This window comes from Phaenicophaeus curvirostris, chromosome 22, assembly GCF_032191515.1.
Source record: "Phaenicophaeus curvirostris isolate KB17595 chromosome 22, BPBGC_Pcur_1.0, whole genome shotgun sequence".
NCBI lineage: Eukaryota > Metazoa > Chordata > Aves > Cuculiformes > Cuculidae > Phaenicophaeus > Phaenicophaeus curvirostris.
Genome location: NC_091413.1, coordinates 6780988 through 6802011, shown reverse-complemented (window position 1 = coordinate 6802011; position 21024 = coordinate 6780988). Strand labels below are relative to the sequence as shown.

The 21024-nt window shown below is 46.2% G+C and overlaps 1 protein-coding gene across 6 annotated transcripts; it reads right to left on the bottom strand.

Moving 5' to 3' along the window:
- Positions 1-5783: 5783 nt before the first annotated feature.
- LACTBL1 (lactamase beta like 1) lies at positions 5784-20148 on the bottom strand. Of its 6 annotated transcripts, none has more exons than XM_069874920.1 (8): positions 20006-20148; positions 19285-19372; positions 15299-15443; positions 13595-13704; positions 12374-12531; positions 10850-11097; positions 8136-8241; positions 5784-7005 (listed from the first exon to the last, which is right to left on the bottom strand). In XM_069874920.1, exons 2-8 carry the CDS (start codon positions 19303-19305, stop codon positions 6027-6029), a joined length of 1767 nt encoding a protein of 588 aa, XP_069731021.1. In that variant the 5' UTR covers positions 19306-19372; positions 20006-20148; the 3' UTR covers positions 5784-6026. The 6 variants fall into 6 exon arrangements, with proteins under 6 accessions (XP_069731021.1, XP_069731022.1, XP_069731024.1 ...); XM_069874921.1 differs by having other exon boundaries at positions 15299-15440; XM_069874923.1 differs by lacking the exon at positions 20006-20148 and adding an exon at positions 18434-18492.
- Between the last annotated feature and the right edge of the window lie 876 nt (positions 20149-21024).

The window sequence follows — 21024 nt, the reverse complement described above, 5'->3', positions numbered from 1 at the left end:
GTAAAATTTTAACTATGACATAGGTGAAATAAAGAACTAGTGATGACAGGATTCAGTTTACAAGCAATAAAAAGCCTATAAAACCAATGGCAAGGGCAAGGAGTGCTTACATTAAATATGTTGTATGACTGCCATAGGTTCTGATAAAAAAGAGTAGGGTCTAGATAGAAAAAGCGTTAGATCTTCCCAGCTTATCTGGGGTCTTTTTCAGGAATCTGAAAGACAAATTCACTGTGTTCCTGTGTCTGCGTTGTTTTCACTACCAGATCCTGGAATCAGAACTGATGATGCAGGTCGTTCATCTTTCATCTGTCTGAGCACAAGGAGTTGCCACAGAATCCTTCCTGGCAAAAGATCTACAGATGCTTAAGAATTATAGAATCATAGAATCACCAGGTTGGAAAAGACCCATCGGATCATCGAGTCCAACCATTCCTATCAATATGGCAGAGATGCTCCAAAGCAGCCTTAATGGCTCGTATCTGTAATAGAAGAGAAAGTAGAAAAAAAAATAGTCACTATCCTATTTTCTTTAGCATAGATATTTTCCTGTGCAAGGATTTTGGCTTCTATTTGATGCCAGAATCCTCCCTTGGGCCGCCTTTCTCCTAGTGTTGAATAGATGCGACACAGCCTAGGGAGAGAAGTCAAAGGCTTGGAGGGCAACCTACTTCAGATTGTTCTCCTAAACTCTTTTTTACTATGTCTAAGAGGCCAGGTTAAGGATTCATGGAACTGCTGTGCAGCTGGGGAATATTATCCACAGAATTGATCCTATTCTGCATGTTTTTCCTAGAAAAATATCAAAAGAAAGGAAGTCCATTTTTCTCAGTGGCTTGTCATAAACATCAGCCAGCTGGAGACAACTATGGACAGACATCTAGTGATACTTTTCTGATGCATCCAAGGATCTTTGTCTCTGTTTGCTTATAAGCTAGAGTGCCTTTAATACCTCTTGAAGACTTTTTTTTTTGTATTTCTTGAAGTTTCTACCAAGTCCATGTTGTGCAGAGTTTCATAGAATCATAGAATAACCAGGTTGGAAGAGACCCACTGGAAAAAGTATCTGTGATTATTTTGGAGCCACTGCCCGATCATTTCATGGAGTACCCTTTGATTTGTTTTCCTTGCCTTTTTGTACCCTGAAGTTGTTTGATACCTTTGATTATCTTGTTGACTCAGGCTGTAAAGGCATCTAACAGAGATCTCATGATTAGTGTGAAATAAGTCTGAATGCGCAGCTGTGATTGAATAAGCACACGAAGAAGTAAACAGCCCACAAAAGACTGGTTTGCACTCATAACAAAGGGTACAAATTTCAGCAATAAAACTGATGAATGAGCTGCTTTAGGGAAAGTCAAGAGGCCAGAACCCTGGTAAGTCCACAGTATAAAATGGAAAGTATTGCATTTATAGAACGTTACATATGCTATTTCTTTTTCTGTTGACGACCAGCAGGAAGATGGATTCTACGAGTGAACTGCCCCACTCACTGTGTTCATCTGCAGGACATTGAAGGTGTGAACAAAACCTGATTTATTGTTGCCAGTCGAGAAATGCCTGGGGGATGTGATAACAACTCAATACTCTGTGTCCTTTATCGTCAGCGTGGCATCCAAGTGATCCTGGCCAGACGTCTAGGGTACACGTATTGTGGTGATTGTGAATATTTAGATGTGAGAATGTTTTAATGAAATGACCTCTGTTAAGAATTTTGGAAACTAATCATAGAATCACCAGGTTGGAAGAGACCCACAGGGTCATCGAGTCCAACCATTCCCATCAATCACTAACCCATGTCCCTCAGCACCTCATCCACCCGTCCCTTAAACCCCTCCAGGGAAGGTGACTCAACCCCCTCCCTGGGCAGCCTCTGCCAGGGACCAATCACCCTTTCCATGAAAATTTTTTTCCTAATGTTGATCCTGAACCTCCCCTGGTGCAGCTTGAGGCCATTCCCTCTCGTCCTGTCCCCTCTCCCTTGGGAGAAGAGCCCAGCTCCCTCCTCTCCACAACCTCCTTTCAGGCAGTTGGAGAGAGCAATGAGGTCTCCCCTCAGCCTCCTCTTCTCCAGGATAAACACCCCCAGCTCTCTCAGACGCTCCTCTTGTTCTCCAGCCCCCTCACCAGCTTCATTGCTCTTCTCTGGACTCGCTCCAGAGCCTCAACATCCTTCTTGTGGTGAGGGGCCCAGAACTGACCCCAGGATTCGAGGAGCGGTCTCACCAGTGCCGAGTCCAGAGGGAGAAGAACCTCCCTGGACCTGCTGGTCCAGGGTGTACCTGATGGCCTGGACCTGTGGCAGCTTTGACTGTGTTGGGATACAAGATTCTGCAGCTTCATACGAGAGGCAACATCATAAAGAAGCCACAGCAGATAAATTAGTTAGGGCGCAGAGAACCTCCAAAGATGCACACAACGTGTTATCTGTGAGTACCGGATGTCAGGAAACAGCTGGGTTTGGAGAGAGACTAGACAAATTAATACTTAAACATAGCCATGACGGTGTTTGATTATTAAGCATCAGCATGTTTGGGATTAAATAAAATCCAGATGATAGTCTCAGGATATGGCAGGAATACTGGTTGATCAGTGTTAAATAGGGGCAATTGCAGATGTTGTTTCCTGAGGATGACGGATCACTCTGAGGTCAAACCTGGCACATGACCAGCTACACCTGCATAAGAAAACAACCTCATTTGTGGTGACGCTTTATGGGAGGATGTGGGCAAAGGCTGCTGCATCCAGACAAGTGGTAGTCAGATTATTGGGGCTTTTCTAGAGCCATTTGCTTTCTCTCCAACTCGTCTTTCATCTTCTCCTTAAATAACAAACACATTCCAGTAACACTCTGACAGTCTGGGCTGAGGAATATTAACATTTATTGCCTGATAAAGCTCTGCACACAACTCTGACATCATCTTTGAAACATGCACCAGCTCTGTAGCCCCGGTGTAACAGAAGATTCATAGAATCACCAGGTTGGAAAAGACCCACAGGATCATCGAGTCCAACCATTCCCAGCAATCACTAACACATGTCCCGCAGTGCCTCATGGACCCGTCCCTTAAACCCCTCCAGGGAAGGGGACTCAACCCCCTCCCAGGGCAGCCTCTGCCAGGGACCAATGACCCTTTCCATGAAAATTTTTTTTCCTAATGTCCAGCCTGAACCTCCCCTGGTGGAGCTTGAGGCCATTCCCTCTCGTCCTGTCCCCTGTCCCTTGGGAGAAGAGCCCAGCTCCCTCCTCTCCACAACCTCCTCTCAGGGAGTTGGAGAGAGCAATGAGGTCTCCCCTCAGCCTCCTCTTCTCCAGGATAAACACCCCCAGCTCTCTCAGACGCTCCTCTTGCTCTCCAGCCCCCTCACCAGCTTCGTTGCTCTTCTCTGGACTCGCTCCAGAGCCTCAACATCCTTCTTGTGGTGAGGGGCCCAGAAGGCTCTGCCAGCTGTCCTGTAGTAGACCACAGTGGTCAGCAACTGCTCCTAGGAGTCATCCCTGCTCTTAGGGCTCATCTGAGTGTGCAGTTCTGGAAGGGAGTATCTGTCTCATACCTCCTCAGTGTTGTCTGTCTCTCCAAGGACACTCATAGTCCTCTCTGGAGTCATACCAGCTGTCCCACAACTTCTCTGAAACATAGCTCTCTATATGAATGCAAAAGATTAATGTATACATTCTGTGGGTCATGGTTCTTCGTATACAAGACTCAATGTGCCATTTTCACAGGGGTGGCTGCCCCATCCCTGGAGGGGTTCAAGGCCAGGTTGGATGGGGCTTGGAGCCCCTGATCCAGTGGGAGGTGTCCCTGCCCATGGCAGGGGTGGGACTGGGTGGGCTTGGAGGCCCCTTCCAACCCAAACCATTCAATGATTCTATGATTCTATAAGAAGGACAGCAGTCACCTCATTTTTTCTGCTTGCTTCTCCCCCCCCAGCCCCGGTCTTTATTTCTCTTGTTAACCACACGAGGGCAACCTTGTCCTGTCATTTGTTGGGAATGGGCTCAAATTCTCTGGGAATGGTTCAAGAGATTCTCAGGAGCTATTGCCTAGCAGAGAGCACAAAGCTAAACGTTCCTCTTCGACCTCAGATGTGTCAAAGGATAGAACTCAACTCAGAGTTGGAAAAAAAACGCTAAAAAAAGCTGTTTCTTAACTTCTCCTTGCATTAGATGTGTGCCAGTAGGACAATACCTGGCCTGTCTTTAGCAGTGACCCATGAGAAGCCCATGTCAGGTCTCATAACCGAGGAAAATTAGGATAATGCAATAAACATAATGGGAAAAAACCTTCAGATGATGAGAGTGGGAAGGCTCCCAACTGCAGGTTGCAAGTTGGTTTGACTTTTCTACTTCTGTCCCTCAGATGTTGATATTGTAGCACGAAATCCCCTCAACCAGATATCTTTGTGTGTAACAGATGCTTCCATGAGATTTTCACCTAGGTATCATATACTGTATGCTAACAGACTTCCATTTTTACCTTTTTTTGTTTGAGAGCCCTCTCACACGTGAACTTCAACCCCGAATCACATGGTTAATGTTCAGAAAAAGTCTACCTGCTTCTACTACAGGTAGCATCTGTGCATTGGGTCTGTTGCCTCTTATCCCAACTGATTCCCATAAGCATCTGCTCCACCAGGACAGTAATTCCACAGCTACTTGTAAGTGAACTCACAGAACCACAAAATCGTGTAAGAAAACCATCAAAGGTCCCTGTGTACTTCACTCTTCCATATCAAAGCAGGCCCAATTAGACTAAGTTGTCTAGGTTAGTGCTGATTATCTCCAAGGGTGGAAATCCTGCCAGCTCTCTATGTCCCTGTTCAAGCATTTGACCATGCTCAGGGCACAAAACATTTTTCTTTAAGCTGAGCTGAAATTTCCATCTTCCACATTGTGTCTGTTGCCTCTTATCCCAACCCTGAGCGCTAGAGAGTCCTGCGTGGTCCTAGAAAGGTCCTAGATAGCCCTAAAGGGGTCCCAGTGGGCTCTAGAGGGTTCCTGGGGGTCCTAGAAGGGTCCTTGATGGCCATAAAGGGGTCCCTGGGGGTCCTAGAAGGCCCTAAAGGGGTCCCAGGGGGCTCTAGAGGGTTGTACGGGGTCCTAGAAGTTCCTAAAGGGGTCCCAGGGGGCTCTAGAAGGTTCTTGGGGGTCGTAGATGGGTTCTAGAAGGCCCTAAAGGGGTCCCAGGGGGCTCTAGAGGGTTCTGCGAGGCCCTAGAAGGGTCCAAGAAGGCCCTAAAGGGGTCTCAGAGGGATCTAGAGAGCTTCTCAAGGTCCTAGAATGCTCCAAGAAGGCCCTTAATGTGTCCCATGGGGGTCTAGAGAGTTTCTGGGGGTCCTAGAAGGGTCCTAGAAGGCCATAAAGGGGTCCCAGGGGGGCTCTAGAGGCTTTCTGGGGTCCCTAGAATGGTCCTAAGAAGCCCTTCTGGGACCTCATTAGGGCTTTCTAGGACCCTTCTAGGACAACAAGGAACCCTCTAGAGCTCCCTAGGACCCCTTTAGGGTCATCTTGGACCCAAGTATCACAAGTAGCACCTGGTATGAGGCTGCTGCCATTTTCTAGCACGTACTATGTCACGTTACCCACATGAGGAATCTTTTTCTTGGCCGATGGGCTCCTGCAGAGCCCTGAAAAACCTTGGGACTGAAGAATGGATATTTTCTGAGAAAGGAAATCTCAGCCTTTTGATGGTACTTGTCAATCAAACAGCAACGTCAGTGTGGGGACTTAAGCACTCGGCATTTTTTTATGTCATTCAAACCCTGTCCATCCAGCACATTCACATCTCCCTTTTTTCCCTGTGGGCATCAGTGCTGGCTAGTTGGCCTTTTGTGCACTGTCAGGGATTGCAAGCCTGTAAAGTAATTTTAAAAGTGGGACCCAACATATTTGTTGGACCAAAGAGTGATTTCTCACCATCTTTCCCTTTTAAGTGGCATCAATAAAGCCATGTAGATAGTAGAGTCTGGTAAGACACAGATTCGGAGCCACCACTCAGAAGTAGTCAGAAAAGTAGAGACATTTAGGTATAGAATACGGGTTTACGAAGTACACGCACCACATTGTAGGTGTTTAGCCCTGGTGCATCAAAGCCAGGAGATAAACCTTTGCGATCGAATGGGTAAAAGTTAAAGAGCTGCCCGTTTTGGGTCTCCAGTGAGATGGAGGCAGAGCCCAAGTTCAGGACACATGGAAACTCTTTGTCAAAAACAACTTGGAAAACACGATCTTCCAGGTGGTGAAGCTTGATTGTCCGATACTTTTCAGGAATCAGCTCTTCCACATGAGGCCCAAACTGCTGCATGACCAGCACCCCACCAGGTCCGACTTTGATCTCGTAGAAGGTGAGGTTGGAGTAGGTATAGTAGCCAACATAAGGGCTTGGACTTGGAGGAGGAATCAAGCTTTTATCTGCCTCTCTGAACGCTGTCTCCATGGCAGGAATAAGATACTCATAAGTCTGAGTCACAATATCTCCACCCTGGGGCCTGGGCCCTGCCATTAGCACAATGAAGCTCAAGCGGAGCTTGGGGATAAGAGAGAAGGTAGCTGAATAACCATCAAGGTCTCCATCCTTCCTAATAACATCATATCCCAATTGCTCGTTAATCTCCCAGGGTGTACCAGTCTTGTTAGCAAAGTAATCAGTGGAGCACTTAAACAGAGGGGTTAGCATCGTCTTCACCGTGTCAGGTTCTAGGAGACGACGGTGGTAGGTGCCTAAGAAGACCATTGCCAGCTTGGCAAGGTCAGCAGCTGTTGAGTACATCTGGCCAGAAGGCCTGTACCAGCCAAGATCATAGAGGGGGGCTGGTTGCCGGCTGCTGTAGAAACCCACAGCCATCTGGGAGCGGATTGGTGGTGTGATGTCAAAGCCAGTGTCCTCCATGCCCAAGCGGTCCAGGATGTTCTCTGAGATCCAGCGCTGGTATTGTCCTTCAGCTGCATGGTTGGCTAGCACGTGTGCCATCAGTGAGAAGGCCAAGTTGCTGTAGTGGCACCTGAAAAGGAAGCAGAACGTATCTCAATCAATCTTCCCTCAATCATAGAATCACCAGGTTGGAAAAGACCCACCGGATCATCGAGTCCAACCATTCCCATCAATCACTAACCCATGTCCCTCAGCACCTCGTCCACCCGTCCCTTAAACCCCTCCAGGGAAGGGGACTCAACCATCTCCCTGGGCAGCCTCTGACAGCGCCCAATGACCCTTTCTGTGAAAATATTTTTCCTAATATTCAGCCTAAACCTCCCCTGACGGAGCTTGAGGCCATTCCCTCTCATCCTGCCCCCTGTCAGAACGTCTCTGAATCAATCTTGCCTCAATGATACAAGGGGGTTTGACAGTGCAAAACCAGGAGCTGCTGAGCCTCTCTCCTCTAGGGAAGAAGTCCCATTTCATAGAATCACAGAATCACCAGGTTGGAAGAGACCCACCGGATCATCGAGTCCAACCATTCCTATCAAACAAAAATCCATGTCCCTCAGTGCCTCGTCCACCCATCCCTTAAACCCCTCCAGGGAAGGGGACTCAACCCCCTCCCTGGGCAGCCTGTTCCAGTGCCCAGGATGTCATCTGATGACAAGGCAAAGAGAGAGGAGAGATGAAGGAGGGACAGAGAAAATGTCATTGCTGTGGTCTGTTGTTAAGTTGAAAAAGAAATTTGTTGTGGGAATAGTGGCAAAGCTCTTTGACCACTCTGTGTAGGAGACAGGAGATGAAAGGGAAAAAAAAATCATTTACGCAAACTGACATATGTTTGCATAGAAACACAGAATCATGGAATGGTTTAGGTTGGAAGGGACTTTAAAGCCCATCCAGTTCCAAACCCCCTGCCATGGGCAGGGACACCTCCCACTAGATCAGGGGCTCCAAGCCCCATCCAACCTGGCTTTGAACCCCTCCAGGGATGGGGCAGCCACCCCTGCTCTGGGAAACCTGGGCCAGGGCCTCCCTTGGATTTTTTTGTGACCTCCTCTGGACTCACTCAAACAGACCCACGTTCTTCCTGCGCTGAAGGAATTTAGGAATGTCTGTCTTTTATGCATTGGCCATGGAGACTGTCTGTGGGGCTCATATTGATGGAGAACACAAACCCAAATCCAAAGCTCATGAGTGAATGTGTCTGACCTGGTTCCCGGATCAGCAACCAAGACATCATCTTTCAGGAGAGCTAGAGCATCTTGTGTATTGCCCTTCCATAGCAGGGAGGTGGACCTCAGCCTCCTGGGCAGACCTGTGCCATGGAAGAGAGAAGTCAACAATTTGAGATAAATTATGGTCTAGGAAACTTTGAGGTTGGTGAAGAGTGAGCAAAAGGCAAGATTAAATGTCAAAATGGAAACAACGATGATGCATATATGTGCTTTATACACATAGTACTGCGAGGAGCTCTTCATACTGGACTGCAAGGCATAATATTTAAGTCATGGACCACTGAATCTGGGTAATGCAAGTCCTATCCCAGCACCAGTTCTGGGTCACTACCCTACAGTAAAAACACTTTGGTAAATAATTAATATACCCACATCCCCAAGTGCGTTTTGAAGGAGAAGGGCATACTAGGTGTCAGGGAAATCGCTGTTGGTATTTCCATGTGAACGTATTCCCTTGAATAGAAAGGTGTGCAAGAGCCTCTTACACTTTGCCAAGCAGACTTGAGCTTCTTTGAACCATTCCAGGCTGGATAAAAGTATTTTTAGATTTTTGTTTTTTTTTTTTTTTTCAACTTTAGCAACATTTATTGAGGGTTTCTGAAAGTAGAGTAGCTGAAATTCTTTTCACTTTTAATTCCTCAACACTGACCGTGTATTTCCTAAAAACCTTGGCCAAGACTTATTAAAACACCACAGCTCCTTTGCACAAGATCTACCACTCACCAAGTCCAGAACGCGGATTATATCTGGAATGAAACCCTTGTTGCAGTTTACAGCTGACATTGATTTAGGGGCTGGGAGAAAATCAGGAAGGGTACATGACAGAAAAATGACTTGCAATTGTCTGCTCAGCAAGCACGAGCTTAATCACAGCAAAGCTGAACGAGTCCCTATTCTTCTGCACCAGCAACATGTGTTTTTCTCAATTGGCCTGACCTTGGGATTTAAACTGGAATGAAAGTACTTTTTCTGCTTCTGGTGTGTGGTTATTTGTGCAGCTTAATGACTAGATAAGAGGTGCAGTGAACATCTTCTGGAAGAAAACGAGCTCCTTAATTTCCTACTTGCTACAATGGCAGCGAAGAAGAAGTTGCAAAGTTGCCCCAATGGGATTGTTCGCCAGAACCACATCACTGCTGCAGTGTCTCTTGTGAGATTCGCTAGAAATTATAAACCAGAAAACGTGTGAGCATAACAGAAAGTCCACGGTCGTTGATTTATGCCCTATGGGCTGTGACAAGCATGCTGTTAATAATTTACAATAGCATCTCGTACTGGCATTCATAGATATTTGACAATCACAGTCTTAACAAGCTGGAACTTCCCTCTAGCAATGTCCTCATCAAGTGCTGAGAAGAAAAATCTTTGGATTTTCTTTTTTAAATACGCAACGTAGTAAAGCCCAGATAATGAGGATACATTATAGATCAGTTTCCCCTGGAAGAATCTTGATGAAAACTGCTTTACAATACCAAAAAATCAAAGCCATGAAGTGGCTTTGGTCTTGAAGCTAAGCAGAACCTATTCCTCTTTGGGTTTTGACAGTCAGGAAATGTAAGATATAATCTCAACAGTCATTTGGCTTTCAGTTTGGATTTTGGAACTGTGCTTCTCATCCTACTATACTGTCAGGGTCCAAGGTGTGTCCTGCTGGGGTGGCCTCAGAAACTAAGCAGGAGACATAAGAATGTAAAAAGATCTAAGCAGAGGCACAAATGCAGCACTGTGATGGAAGGAATAGAATGGCTGCACGTTGCAAACAATTATGCTATGACCAGGTATGTTTTGACGTACGCTTTGTACAAGTATTTCTAGAGCATCACTCACACCTCACTGGGTGGTAAGAGGTGTAGCAGGCTGGGAGCTGCATCGTTCACAAATACTTCTGCAAGGAACAGCCAGACCAGGTCAGGTGAGAGTCAGAGGGGATCGGATAGAGTTGATGCCCTGGAGGACTTCATTACTTGTACTTGGCACTGGTGAGACTGCTCCTTGAATCTTGTGTTCAGTTCTGGGCTTAATTCTGGGCTCAGGTTAAAATTCTTCTGAGTTCCGCAAGTTCCTTCTACCTTAATTTACTCAATTCGGAAGATAGCAGAAGATTAATAATAATTAATAATCAATAACGTATAATTAATTATATTATATAATTATAGCATCTATAATGTTGATTGTACTGCTAGTTAATAATAGTAATTAATAATAGCTCTGGAATTCTAGAACAGGAACTACACTGACAACTAAATGTAGATCAGCAATCAAGGTCTATCTGTTCAAAGCAAAAACGTTTGGTGCCACTTTGATCCTCAACTCTACGTCTCAGAAAAATGAGAGCACTCAGCGCTGGAGTACAAAAACCATAATGCAACTGGAGCCTGATTTCAGGTCATGATACTGTGTTGAAAGAAATATATGTTCACCTTGCAAGGCAAAAACAATTCCCAGCCCATAGTGCAGCTTGGCCCTTTCCTAGCAGGTGGTCTGGACAAGAGTTTCCTTTTAGCATTTCATAAATCTGTTAACAGCTTGCTTCCAAGGGTCCTGCCTGACCTCTAGGAAGTGCAGAGGTGCAGATACCCTCAATAACAACATTTTTTGTTGCCGGCATATGGTTTGTTTTCTCTCCATGGTCTCTTTCGGGTGGGATGGTGCTGGGCAGAGGACAAGAAGGTAGCAGCATCGTCTCACCTGAGAGCTGGCTGGCCATTCTGCGCAAGGTCACGGGCGATGGCTTCGGTGGCATTGAGCCTTTTTCTGAAAAAATCAGCCCATCTGCTGTGTATCTCTGCTCTGATTCCTTGAGCCTCCCCAGAGGGTTCTTGATAACAAAGTTTGGGGCATAACGTTCCAACGGGTCATCAAGAGACGTGACTTTTCCCTCCTCCCACATCTTGTACAGCATAATGGTGGGAAAGATCTTGGAAACACTGGCAATTCTGTTAAGGAACAAAAATTTATAGAAATTAGACATTTAGAAATCCATGAATGAAGGAAGAGCAAAGATCATAGAATCACAGAATCACCAGGTTGGAAGAGACCCACCGGACCATGGAGTCCAACCATTCCTATCAAACACTAAACCATGTCCCTCAGTAAATGAGATTGTCCAACTGACCTATTGCTTGGAGCTTTACATGCAACCTCTTTGCTAATTCAGAAGGCAATTGCTAAAAACGCAGGTAAAAACTTTGAATTAATACCCTTAACTCTGGCGTTTATGGACTGCAATGTTGCCTTCAGTGGTATTTCACCAATAGTGCAGGAGACTACAGAACTTTTTCTGCTCACTTAGTACTCATGAAGTGAGATATTTCATAAATCATTGGTTAGTAAATACCATAATCCAAGAAATAGCATGAGGTCATCTGAGCAGGGATTTTTGCTGTGCTACAGAGGGGTAATTGCAGCTGCTGAAACTTTCCAAAAGTGCTTTTTCTGAGGTCAACAGCTGAGAGCCAGAGAACCACTCGTACGTTTCATAAATAGCACCATTTTAAATTACTGAAAATAGATCTTTAAAGGAAGTAAACACTTCCTCTGGTTTGGTATTTTAAAATTTTTTTTTCTTTTTTTTTAACATACACTATCTTATCTATCTTAGTTTAAAATAATGGCTTTGACTTCACTTTGAGAATGAATAAGCCTAAAGGTCTATTTTATATCATAGAATCACCAGGTTGGAAAAGACCCATCAGATCATCGAGTCCAACCATTCCTATCAAAGTCCAACCATTCCTATCAAATGTTCAGTAGATTCTCTCCCCACACTCCATTCTTTTCTAGATTGATCTTTTTTTTCATTTTATTCCTCTGTCTCTTTGCTGCTCACAAAATCTGTGCTGACTCAGTCTTCAGATCTGTTCCCCAGGCCTCCTCAAAGCACAGGGACATTCTTATGTAAGGAGTACATGCATGTTTTCAGGTTCTTCAGGATGAGCACTGCTATTCCCATTGAAAATATTGTTAGATAAAATAAAAAATAATTTAAAAAAATCCAAAGTGAACAACTCAGCGAGCCACAAGCATATGACAATTTAGGGACCAGCTGAAGCATGATCTCACAAAGTTTCAGTGTAACCCAGAATAAATTTGTGTAGTGGATCTGAACCAGCAAGAGGATGCTGTCTGTGACAGTGGCTCTTTATCCAGAAATCAGCTTTCCAGGTGTGTACCTGCTTTTTCTTTACCTCTCCTGCAATACTTCTTACTCACCTATAAATAGTGTATTCGTTGGGCACCACTGAAGAGGGGTCTGAACCGTTCTTCTTTCCAAAGTTGCCTGTCCAGAGAACAGTGTCATTGTAGATCACGATAGCAGACATGGCAGGGAGCCCAGAGCTGTGAATCTTTTGCCGCAGCATCGTATCAACCTAGAGAATGATAGGAAATCACAGATTTCAAAACGAGAAGTCTTAGAAGGCATCTAGTCTGTAAGACCTGGTGGAAGACCAAGACCATCAGCCTTTCTTACTTCCAAGCATGTGACAGTGATTTTTTCATAGAATCATAGAATCATCAGGTTGGAAGAGACCCACCAGATCATCGAGTCCAACCATTCCTATCAATCACTAACCCATGTCCCTCAGCACCTCATCCACCTGTCCCATTCCTTTGAATTTCTTATGCTGAATTGTCCAGTACATTTAATAGAATCATGGAATCGCTTTGGTTGGAATGAACCTCAACCTGGAAAAGAGTTAAGGAAGGGTAAAAAGAATGATCAGAGCTGTGGGACAGCTTCTCTTACATCAAATCTGGCTATTTGTGAGAAAGTGATAAATGACAGGGTGCATGTATGGTAGGGGTCCACAAAATCCTTATGGTCCATGCAGTCCAGGAAAGCCACAGTGTTTCCTCATTGCAAATCAAGCCTCCCAGAACTGCAGATGGTGCTAAAATTTCAGAGGCAGTGTCTGACTGTCAGACTGAGATCTCTCTCATTCAGATGCAGGTTCCCGTCCCCTTTCCCTCCGTTCCTTTCCTTCGAATTACCTACAAGTAGATCTTAATTTTTAGATGCTGGCATGGGGAAAGCCAGCAAAGCAGCAAATAATGAACTGGCCGTCACTGATTAATAGGAACTGTTTACACAAGTCTCCTGCTTTCCAGGATGTGAGAGCTGCCTCATAGCAGACAAAATGACAAGAACCATCATTTTGTGCTGTTGTGTGCTCCCCAGACCTCCTGATGGCCAGTAATAATGTTCCTTCATAATAGTTTACCATTCAGATAAGATAATTGCTTATTGAGCTGCTCTGTATGCTCAGTGAACAAGCTTTATACACCCATTTCTAGATTTACAAGTTCTCCACCTCCTTGATCTCCCACCTCATTCCCCAGAGATGCTCAGGGGCAAAATATATGTAATCCCCTTTACTCCTTCAGAAAATCAGTCATGAGCTCTGTCCTCTCTGTTCCCTCCTCCTCACAGACCTTCTCCAATGCCTCCTTCAGAATGGGGAGTGGGTGGTCCAGTGGTACTGGTTCAGGATAGCGGGGGCACATCTGCACAGCTTCTGATCTCGCTTCCATCACAGATGGGCCTGGAAAACATTTCAAAAATGGCATATGTGGCTTTGTTAGACACGCTAGCAAGCTTCAGCCTCACCCAGCAGTCAGCAGAGGTTTGCTTTCTTGTGTTGTACAAAGATGAAGGACACTTCCACATAGTCATGGAATCATGGAATCATAGAATCATAGAATCACCAGGTTGGAAAAGACCCTAACAGATCATTGAGTCCAACCATTCCCATCAATCACTAACCCATGTCCCTCACTGCTTTGTCCACCCGTTCCTTAAACCCCTCCAGGGAAGGTGACTCAACCCCCTCCCTGGGCAGCCTAGTCAAAGAAGTCAATCTTGAATTGTTTCTATCTTGCATAAAACAATACTTGAAGAGCACACTGTGCTCTCTTCTTGCTTATTCCAACATGATATAACACGTGAGACAGACAGGAGCCACAACAGACTTCAAACGACTCTGCAACTTAGCAGAGTAAGGAAGTGTCTGCAGAAGAAAAGGAACCTGACAGTGGGTTTAGACCCCATGAAATCACCCTGTACATGTCTAGGAGAGAGACTGAGTGTGGGTTCAGGAGGATAAAGTTATCCCATGCCTATTGTAACCTCAGAAAATGGATGTAGAAGTGAATTGTGAGTGCTACCTACAATCTAACACTGTAACACCAGGATGCACACTCAGTATCTGAGCTGTCTTCTGAATTAACCATACCCTGAATTAGCCATAAGCCAGAGACATGGCTTAAATTTTTATGGCAAAGTTCTTTAAACTCAGTGAGAGACTGGAACTCTCTCACTTGGAGGGTCCATTTTCCCACTTGATCCCAAGGTAATTATGAACACAGCTCCTCTGCTCTGTAAGCTGTGAACAAAACACTCATTTATCTTTTTGCATCCCAACTAAGCATAAAGGTAAAGCATTAGAAGTAAGAGGAGACATGGCTCTATGAAAATTTTAAGATGAATGGGAATGGACACAGGTAGCCTCAGATATGCTGTGATAATAAAGTAGGGCGTGAAATCTTTTCAGACATTGGTCTGTGAGTTACCTTTGGCACTTCCACCACGGATTTTGTGTCACCTTTGTTTGGGCTTCTTAAAACTGCCCCAGTTATGCTGTATATATGAGTATTTTGTCCTTGCACATATAAATCTGTCTGTTGAGTTTTCTGTAATTAACATCAGGGGATTCTAGTGGGAACCTAGGGCTTGAGCTGGTTCAAAGGTCTAAGAATAGGAGAACAGGAAATGAGGAAAACCCATAAGCTGAAACTTATGGTAAGGTGTAAAACAAACCCCATTTTGAAACGGAGTGACTTTTAGAACAGGATGGTAAAGATAAAGATAGAGAATGTAAGGTAAAACATCTCCTTGGGATATTGATATAGTTTACTGCCAGAGGACAGATCTTCTCTGGACATCATCAGAGTTGCATGTTACACCATCAAGCCCACACTCATCTCCTCTGTGACCTTGCATGAGCTGGGAGGAGGTGAAGTTGTGTGCTGTTCGGGGAAACGCTCTTTGGGAAATACGTTCATATGGGGAGAAAAGCATTTACTTGTCTCACAAACCTCTGTGCCAAACCATGGTCATGCTTCAAGAGGACAACTCACCGGGCTCCACCTTGGGGAGGCTGTACTGCCACAAGAAGCAGCCCGTCATTGCCACAGACAATAGGAAGAAGAAGACGACCAACACGTGAATCCACTTCACCTCCATAATCGCGAGCTTGAGGAGGCTCCTGCTGCTGGATGCCTGCTGTGAGTAGAAAAGATATGATCTCAGAGAGAGAAAAACTGCCTCTCATGGAGACCAGAGAGGTGAAAGAGGCACACTGCATCAGGCAGTGAATCATAGAATAATCAGGTTGGAAGAGACCCACCGGATCATCGAGTCCAACCATTCCTATCAAACAATAAACCATGTCCCTCTAAATCCGGAACTACTGTGGTACCAGGGATGGGCATACCAGAAAACATGGAAATAACTAGAATCACAGATGACTTCTTGTCTTCCGATGAGGTTTGCATGACGTTACCCTTCTCTTAACTTGTTGGCCCTGTTGGTTTTAGTAGAAGAAAACCATTCACTCCTTTTGCCTTTTCTCCTCCGTGCAAGTGAACGTTGTAAGCCCAGGCTGGCAGGATTCTCTGGTACAGCTCTCATTTCTTTAATTTCCTCTCATTTCTTTCATTTCCTCCTCATTAACCATCACGACTTATTCCTGGATATCTTTCCAAACCCTTTTTTTTCAGTCCAGAGTCTGTTCATGGCAGCCACCAGCCAGATCATCTAAGCAGATCCAGCTTTTATAGATAAATTATGAGGTTTTTCACCATGTACTTCCCCTATCCTTCTATTTTGTGCCTGGAATTCCCGTAATATCATGAACCATCTGTAAGCTTGGCATTTACAGATGCCATCTTTTGGAAAACTGGCTAATATTTTGGGTTTGCAAAGCTCCTACAACACTGGAGACTATCCAGGCTGATGATTCAACCATATAAATGTTGAAGAAAATCAAGGAACAGATGACAAATGATCAGATGCCTGAGCATGAGCTGTACTCTTTCGCTGGCTGTAGGAGGTCAATAAGGTGCTTCTGAAAGTTTGGCAATTAATGTCATAAAACATATGGCCTGCCATTTGCATCCAATATGCTCCACATTCCAAAGCTGCTTCAGGTTGTCTGGACTCACTTGGAGAACAGACAGACTGAAATACTCCCTTTACATCACCACATGGCCCTTTTTGGCTTTTTTTTTTGAGATATGGGATAATTCAAGCAAAAGTTTCTGCAAGTCAGCTGAGTCTTGTCACTTACAACAAGGGAATCTGCAGAGCCACTTCCAAGCTTGCATGTGGCTCGGTCGCATGACTCCCCTCCGTAAGGATCCACCTGGGAATCTAGCCCCTGCAATTCCACTTTCTGTGCAATAACAGAAATACCTCACAATCCTTTCTGAAGCCCTTTAGCCTGTGCAGACATTCCTACACCAATTCCTGGAAGTAGCTTACTTCAGGTTCTTCCGTGATATAATGAAGACTGTAAGGGTGGCTTAAAACCTCATAGGTGCTTGCAGACCCACTCAGATCTGAGCCTGCTAGGGCAGACACGCAGTCCATATTCCACCTGTCAGACTAAATGATGTGTTCTTAAGTAGAGGAATGCCATTTTGACACCAAACCCATCTTGGTTTAGATATCCACAACATCATACATGACCACAGAATCATAGAATCACCAGGTTGGAAGAGACCCACCGGATCATCGAGTCCAACCATTCCCATCAATCACTAACCCATGTCCCTCAGCACCTCGTCCACCCGTCCCTTAAACCCCTCCAGGGAAGGGGACTCAACCCCCTCCCTGGGCAGCCTCTGCCAGGGACCAATCACCCTTTCCATGAAAAAATTTTTCCTAATGCCCAGCTTGAACCTCCCCTGGTGGAGCTTGGGGCCGTTCCCTCTCGTTCTGTCCCCTGTCCCTTGGGAGAAGAGCCCAGCTCCCTCCTCTCCACAACCTCCTTTCAGGGAGTTGGAGAGAGCAATGAGGTCTCCCCTCAGCCTCCTCTTCTCCAGGCTAAACACCCCCCAGCTCTCTCAGACGCTCCTCTTGTTCTCCAGCCCCTTCACCAGCTTCATTGCTCTTCTCTGGACTCTCTCCAGAGCCTCAACATCCTTCTTGTGGTTAGGGGCCCAGACCTGAAGAAACCTATCAATTAAGATCTCTTTAATCATCGCCTCGCTGGCAGGCTCCCATTTCTGCTGAAAGGTGTTTCCTAGAGCTGCAGCAAGGGGTGGGACAGGGCCCTCTTTGCCCTGGAGGAGTCATGGGGTCACTTTCTTGGATTTAGTCCCATTGTAGCAAGGTGACTCCCCCACCAACTTGCAGTTCCTGTGACCCCTTGTTTGCTTCTTTCCTTGCTTCACTGAGAAACCCTGATTCCCGCGTCCTTAAGAGCAGGGTGAAAGTAAAAGATTTTCTGGTTTATGGTCATCTCATGATCTCCAGATTCCCTGGGTCACTAACTGGGGTCTCAAAGATATCAGCACTGAGCTCTCATCCTGCAGTCCAAACTCCCCTTTACCTCTTGTGGATGATGAGTGCCCTAAATGTCTTTTCAGTCTCTGACCTATATTCTAGTAGCAATTCAATGAAACTGTGGCAATAGTATGAAACGAGAGTCATGGATGGGGCACCAAATATCCAAAAAAGTGAGAATATGCATCATCTGATGGAGATTCTCTGCTCTCTAAGCTGCCTTTCAGGAAAAATACCTCTATTTCCCTGTAGCTGAGAGACTGTCAGACAAACAGATGAATGGATATCTACAAACAGACTCCTCACACTTCTCATTTCAGGACCTGTCTGGTCTCACCTCTTTTCCAGCTGGTTTCTCCATCTCACATACAATGCTCAGTGACCGTCACTGCTGACAGCACAAACACAGCGAAGCAAGAGGACAGGAGCTACCAAGCACTTATACACATGCAAATGAATGCAAACATATGCAGGAACAAGTGCAAACAGCTTCCCAAAGGTAGAGTAGCCGTGCCTTGCATTTTTTCCTCCTGAGCTTTGAAAAATTAGGATGTGGCAGAGAAGAAGTGGGGATTTCACATGGACGACTGCTCGACCATGCATCTAGGCAGATACCACAGACCCTGTGAGCCACTCAGGTAGAGACACATCTCAGCATCAGTTAGGGAGAGCCAGACTCAGTGTCCCCAGCCCCCTGCACGTACCATTGCCAGAAGTCTTCTCACTCCCAGAGGCTGTTGTCAGGCATCTCAGAATGTGCGTGCTGCAAGAAAACGCCACTGTCTGATCTCAGCCCCAGTAAGGGGGGAGAAGAGCATCTTGCCATGTCTCTAAATGCAGCTGGTATCATGGGCAGGTGCTGCTCAGTCACTCCAGGCTGAAGTGGCTGGTTTTAGCTCTCTTGACAGTCCTCGTCTGGGCTTCCCTGTCCATTTGACCCATTCAGACCCTCCAGAAAGTGCTGCTGACCTCCCGTGGGGAAGGGGATTAAGTGACAGGGACAGAATGGCATTTGCTCTCAGGAAAGTGCCTGAGAGATTGAATGTTAATTCTTCCTAATGCTTCTCTGCCATGTGTGTGAATCACAGCTGAAACCACGAGGGCTTCACCATCTATTTATAGCAGCTTCATCTCCTCCTGACATCTGACGAGGAGACGATTAACTCCTGAGATGGACAGCCCCTGCGTGCCTCCAGTCAGCACTGGGCAGGCATGGGAGGGGGCAGGCTGGGCTCTTCAAAGACAGGGGAGGTGGGGAAGCTTAAACCAGGAGCTCAGGCACTCTCTGAGCTTAATCCTGAGCAGCATCCCGGAGTTTGCTTGCAGGGATAGACAAGGGGAGGGGCATGGTTTAGTGTGTGATAGGAATGGTTGGACTTGATGATCCGGTGGGTCTCTTCCAACCTAGTTATTCTATGATTCTATGATTCTAAGGGAGTCTTTCCCAGCTAGCAGGCTGACTATACATAGACAGAGCTGGTATCTTGTTTCCCTGTGGCTGCTGGGGACTCTGAAGCGTGGTGGAAGGTTGTGGTTTGCACAAGGTGAGCCTTACCCGCAGCTGTAACCCATCCATGACTTATTAGCAGTCTCTTCTCATTCCCTGTGTTGCTTATCTCCACAAACAAAAGGCTCGTGAAACCCTGTCATGAAGAGAAACAGAAAGTTAATGCAGGAAAAAAAGTAGGCTCAGAATCATAGAATCACCAGGTTGGAAGAGACCCACTGGATCATCGAGTCCAACCATTCCCATCAATCGCTAAACCATGTCCCTCAGCACCTCGTCCACCCATCCCTTAAACCCCTCCAGGGAAGGGGACTCAAACCCCTTCCTGGGCAGTCTCTGCCAGGGACCAAGGACCCTTTCCATGAAAAAATTTTTCCTAATGCCCAGCCTAAACCTCCCCTGGTGGAGCTTGAGGCCATTCCCTCTCATCCTGTCCCCTGTCCCTTGGGAGAAGAGCCCAGCTCCCTCCTCTCCACAACCTCCTTTCAGGCAGTTGGAGAGAGCAATGAGGTCTCCCCTCAGCCTCCTCTTCTCCAGGCTAAACACCCCCAGCTCTCTCAGCCATTCCTTCCAGCCCTCTCCCTGGCTTCTCAGCTACACAGCTAACAAAACCCTCTATAGCCTTGGGAATCACAGACACAGCCAAGAAACTGTATGACACTTTTGGAGCACCAAGGTGATGGCACGGCTGCCAACCTCCCTATTGCCTTGCTACATGGCAGTGGCAATTCAAGAGACAGAATTCCCCCCCTGCAGAAGGAGCTCTTACCAGCCTTGCTGTTCTCCTCCAGCTTCCAGTGCTGATGAATTTGGGACTGTCCCGGAGCTGCAGATGTTAAGAACGTCGGAAGCACTAATCCCAACAGGCAGCCTCTCTGAGCACAGATTAATCGGCCATTCCTCACCCCTCCTCAAGCGATGCAGCATCTGGCCAGGGATGCAGCCAAAAAGGGAGAATTGCTGGTGATTTCATGGCTCAAATAATACAGCAGCCTGAGATAGAATCATAGAATCACCAGATTGGAAAAGACCCACTGGATCATCGAGTCCAACCATTCCCATCAATCACTAAACCATGTCCCTCAGCACCTCGTCCACCCGGCCCTTAAACCCCTCCAGGGAAGGGGACTCAACCCCCTCCCTGGGCAGCCTCTGACAGGGACCAATCACCCTTTCTGTGAAATATTTTTTCCTGATGTCCAGCCTGAACCTCCCCTGGTGGAGCTTGAGGCCATTCCCTCTTGTCCTGTCCCCTGTCCCTTGGGAGAAGAGCCCAGCTCCCTCCTCTCCACAACCTCCTTTCAGGCAGTTGGAGAGAGCAATGAGGTCTCCCCTCAGCCTCCTCTTCTCCTTTTCTTTGTCTCAGGAGGATGATGGTGCTGGTGCAGGCTGCATGAGAGGTCCAAACCCAGGGCCAAGAGTTCTGACCTGCCACAGGCCAGCAAAGCCCCCAAAGCTCTGCAAAAACCCTCCTGTGTTGGGTCTGAAAGAGGCTTCTTTTGGTTCTTGGAACAACAGCGAAGTTGCCACCACCCCATATGTGTGCAGATCACAGCTGGATCCAGCTTTGGCTCCCTTTTCTTTTTCATACATGTCTCAGAAGTCTGCAGGGAAGCTGGATCTTTCCTGAGCTGTTTCAAAGCTCTCTCATTAACTGCTTGCCAGCAGCCAGCTCTCTGATAATGGGTATCGCCTCTGGAAATTGCAGCCCCATAGCAACAAGGAGTTTAATGGCTATTATTCCTAAATGAAGGACACAGCTCTAGTAATCCACCACTTGCCTCTAGC

Excerpts from the sequence above, each read along its gene's own strand:
- LACTBL1 (XM_069874920.1), bottom strand. The coding sequence starts at position 19,305 with ATGGATGGGTTACAGCTGCGG. Across the intron at positions 12,532-13,594 it reads TGAAGGAGGCATTGGAGAAG|GTTGATACGATGCTGCGGCA; the intron begins GTCTGTGAGGAG and ends ATCATTCTCTAG. Across the intron at positions 7,006-8,135 it reads GTTGCTGATCCGGGAACCAG|GTGCCACTACAGCAACTTGG; the intron begins GTCAGACACATT and ends CTTCCTTTTCAG.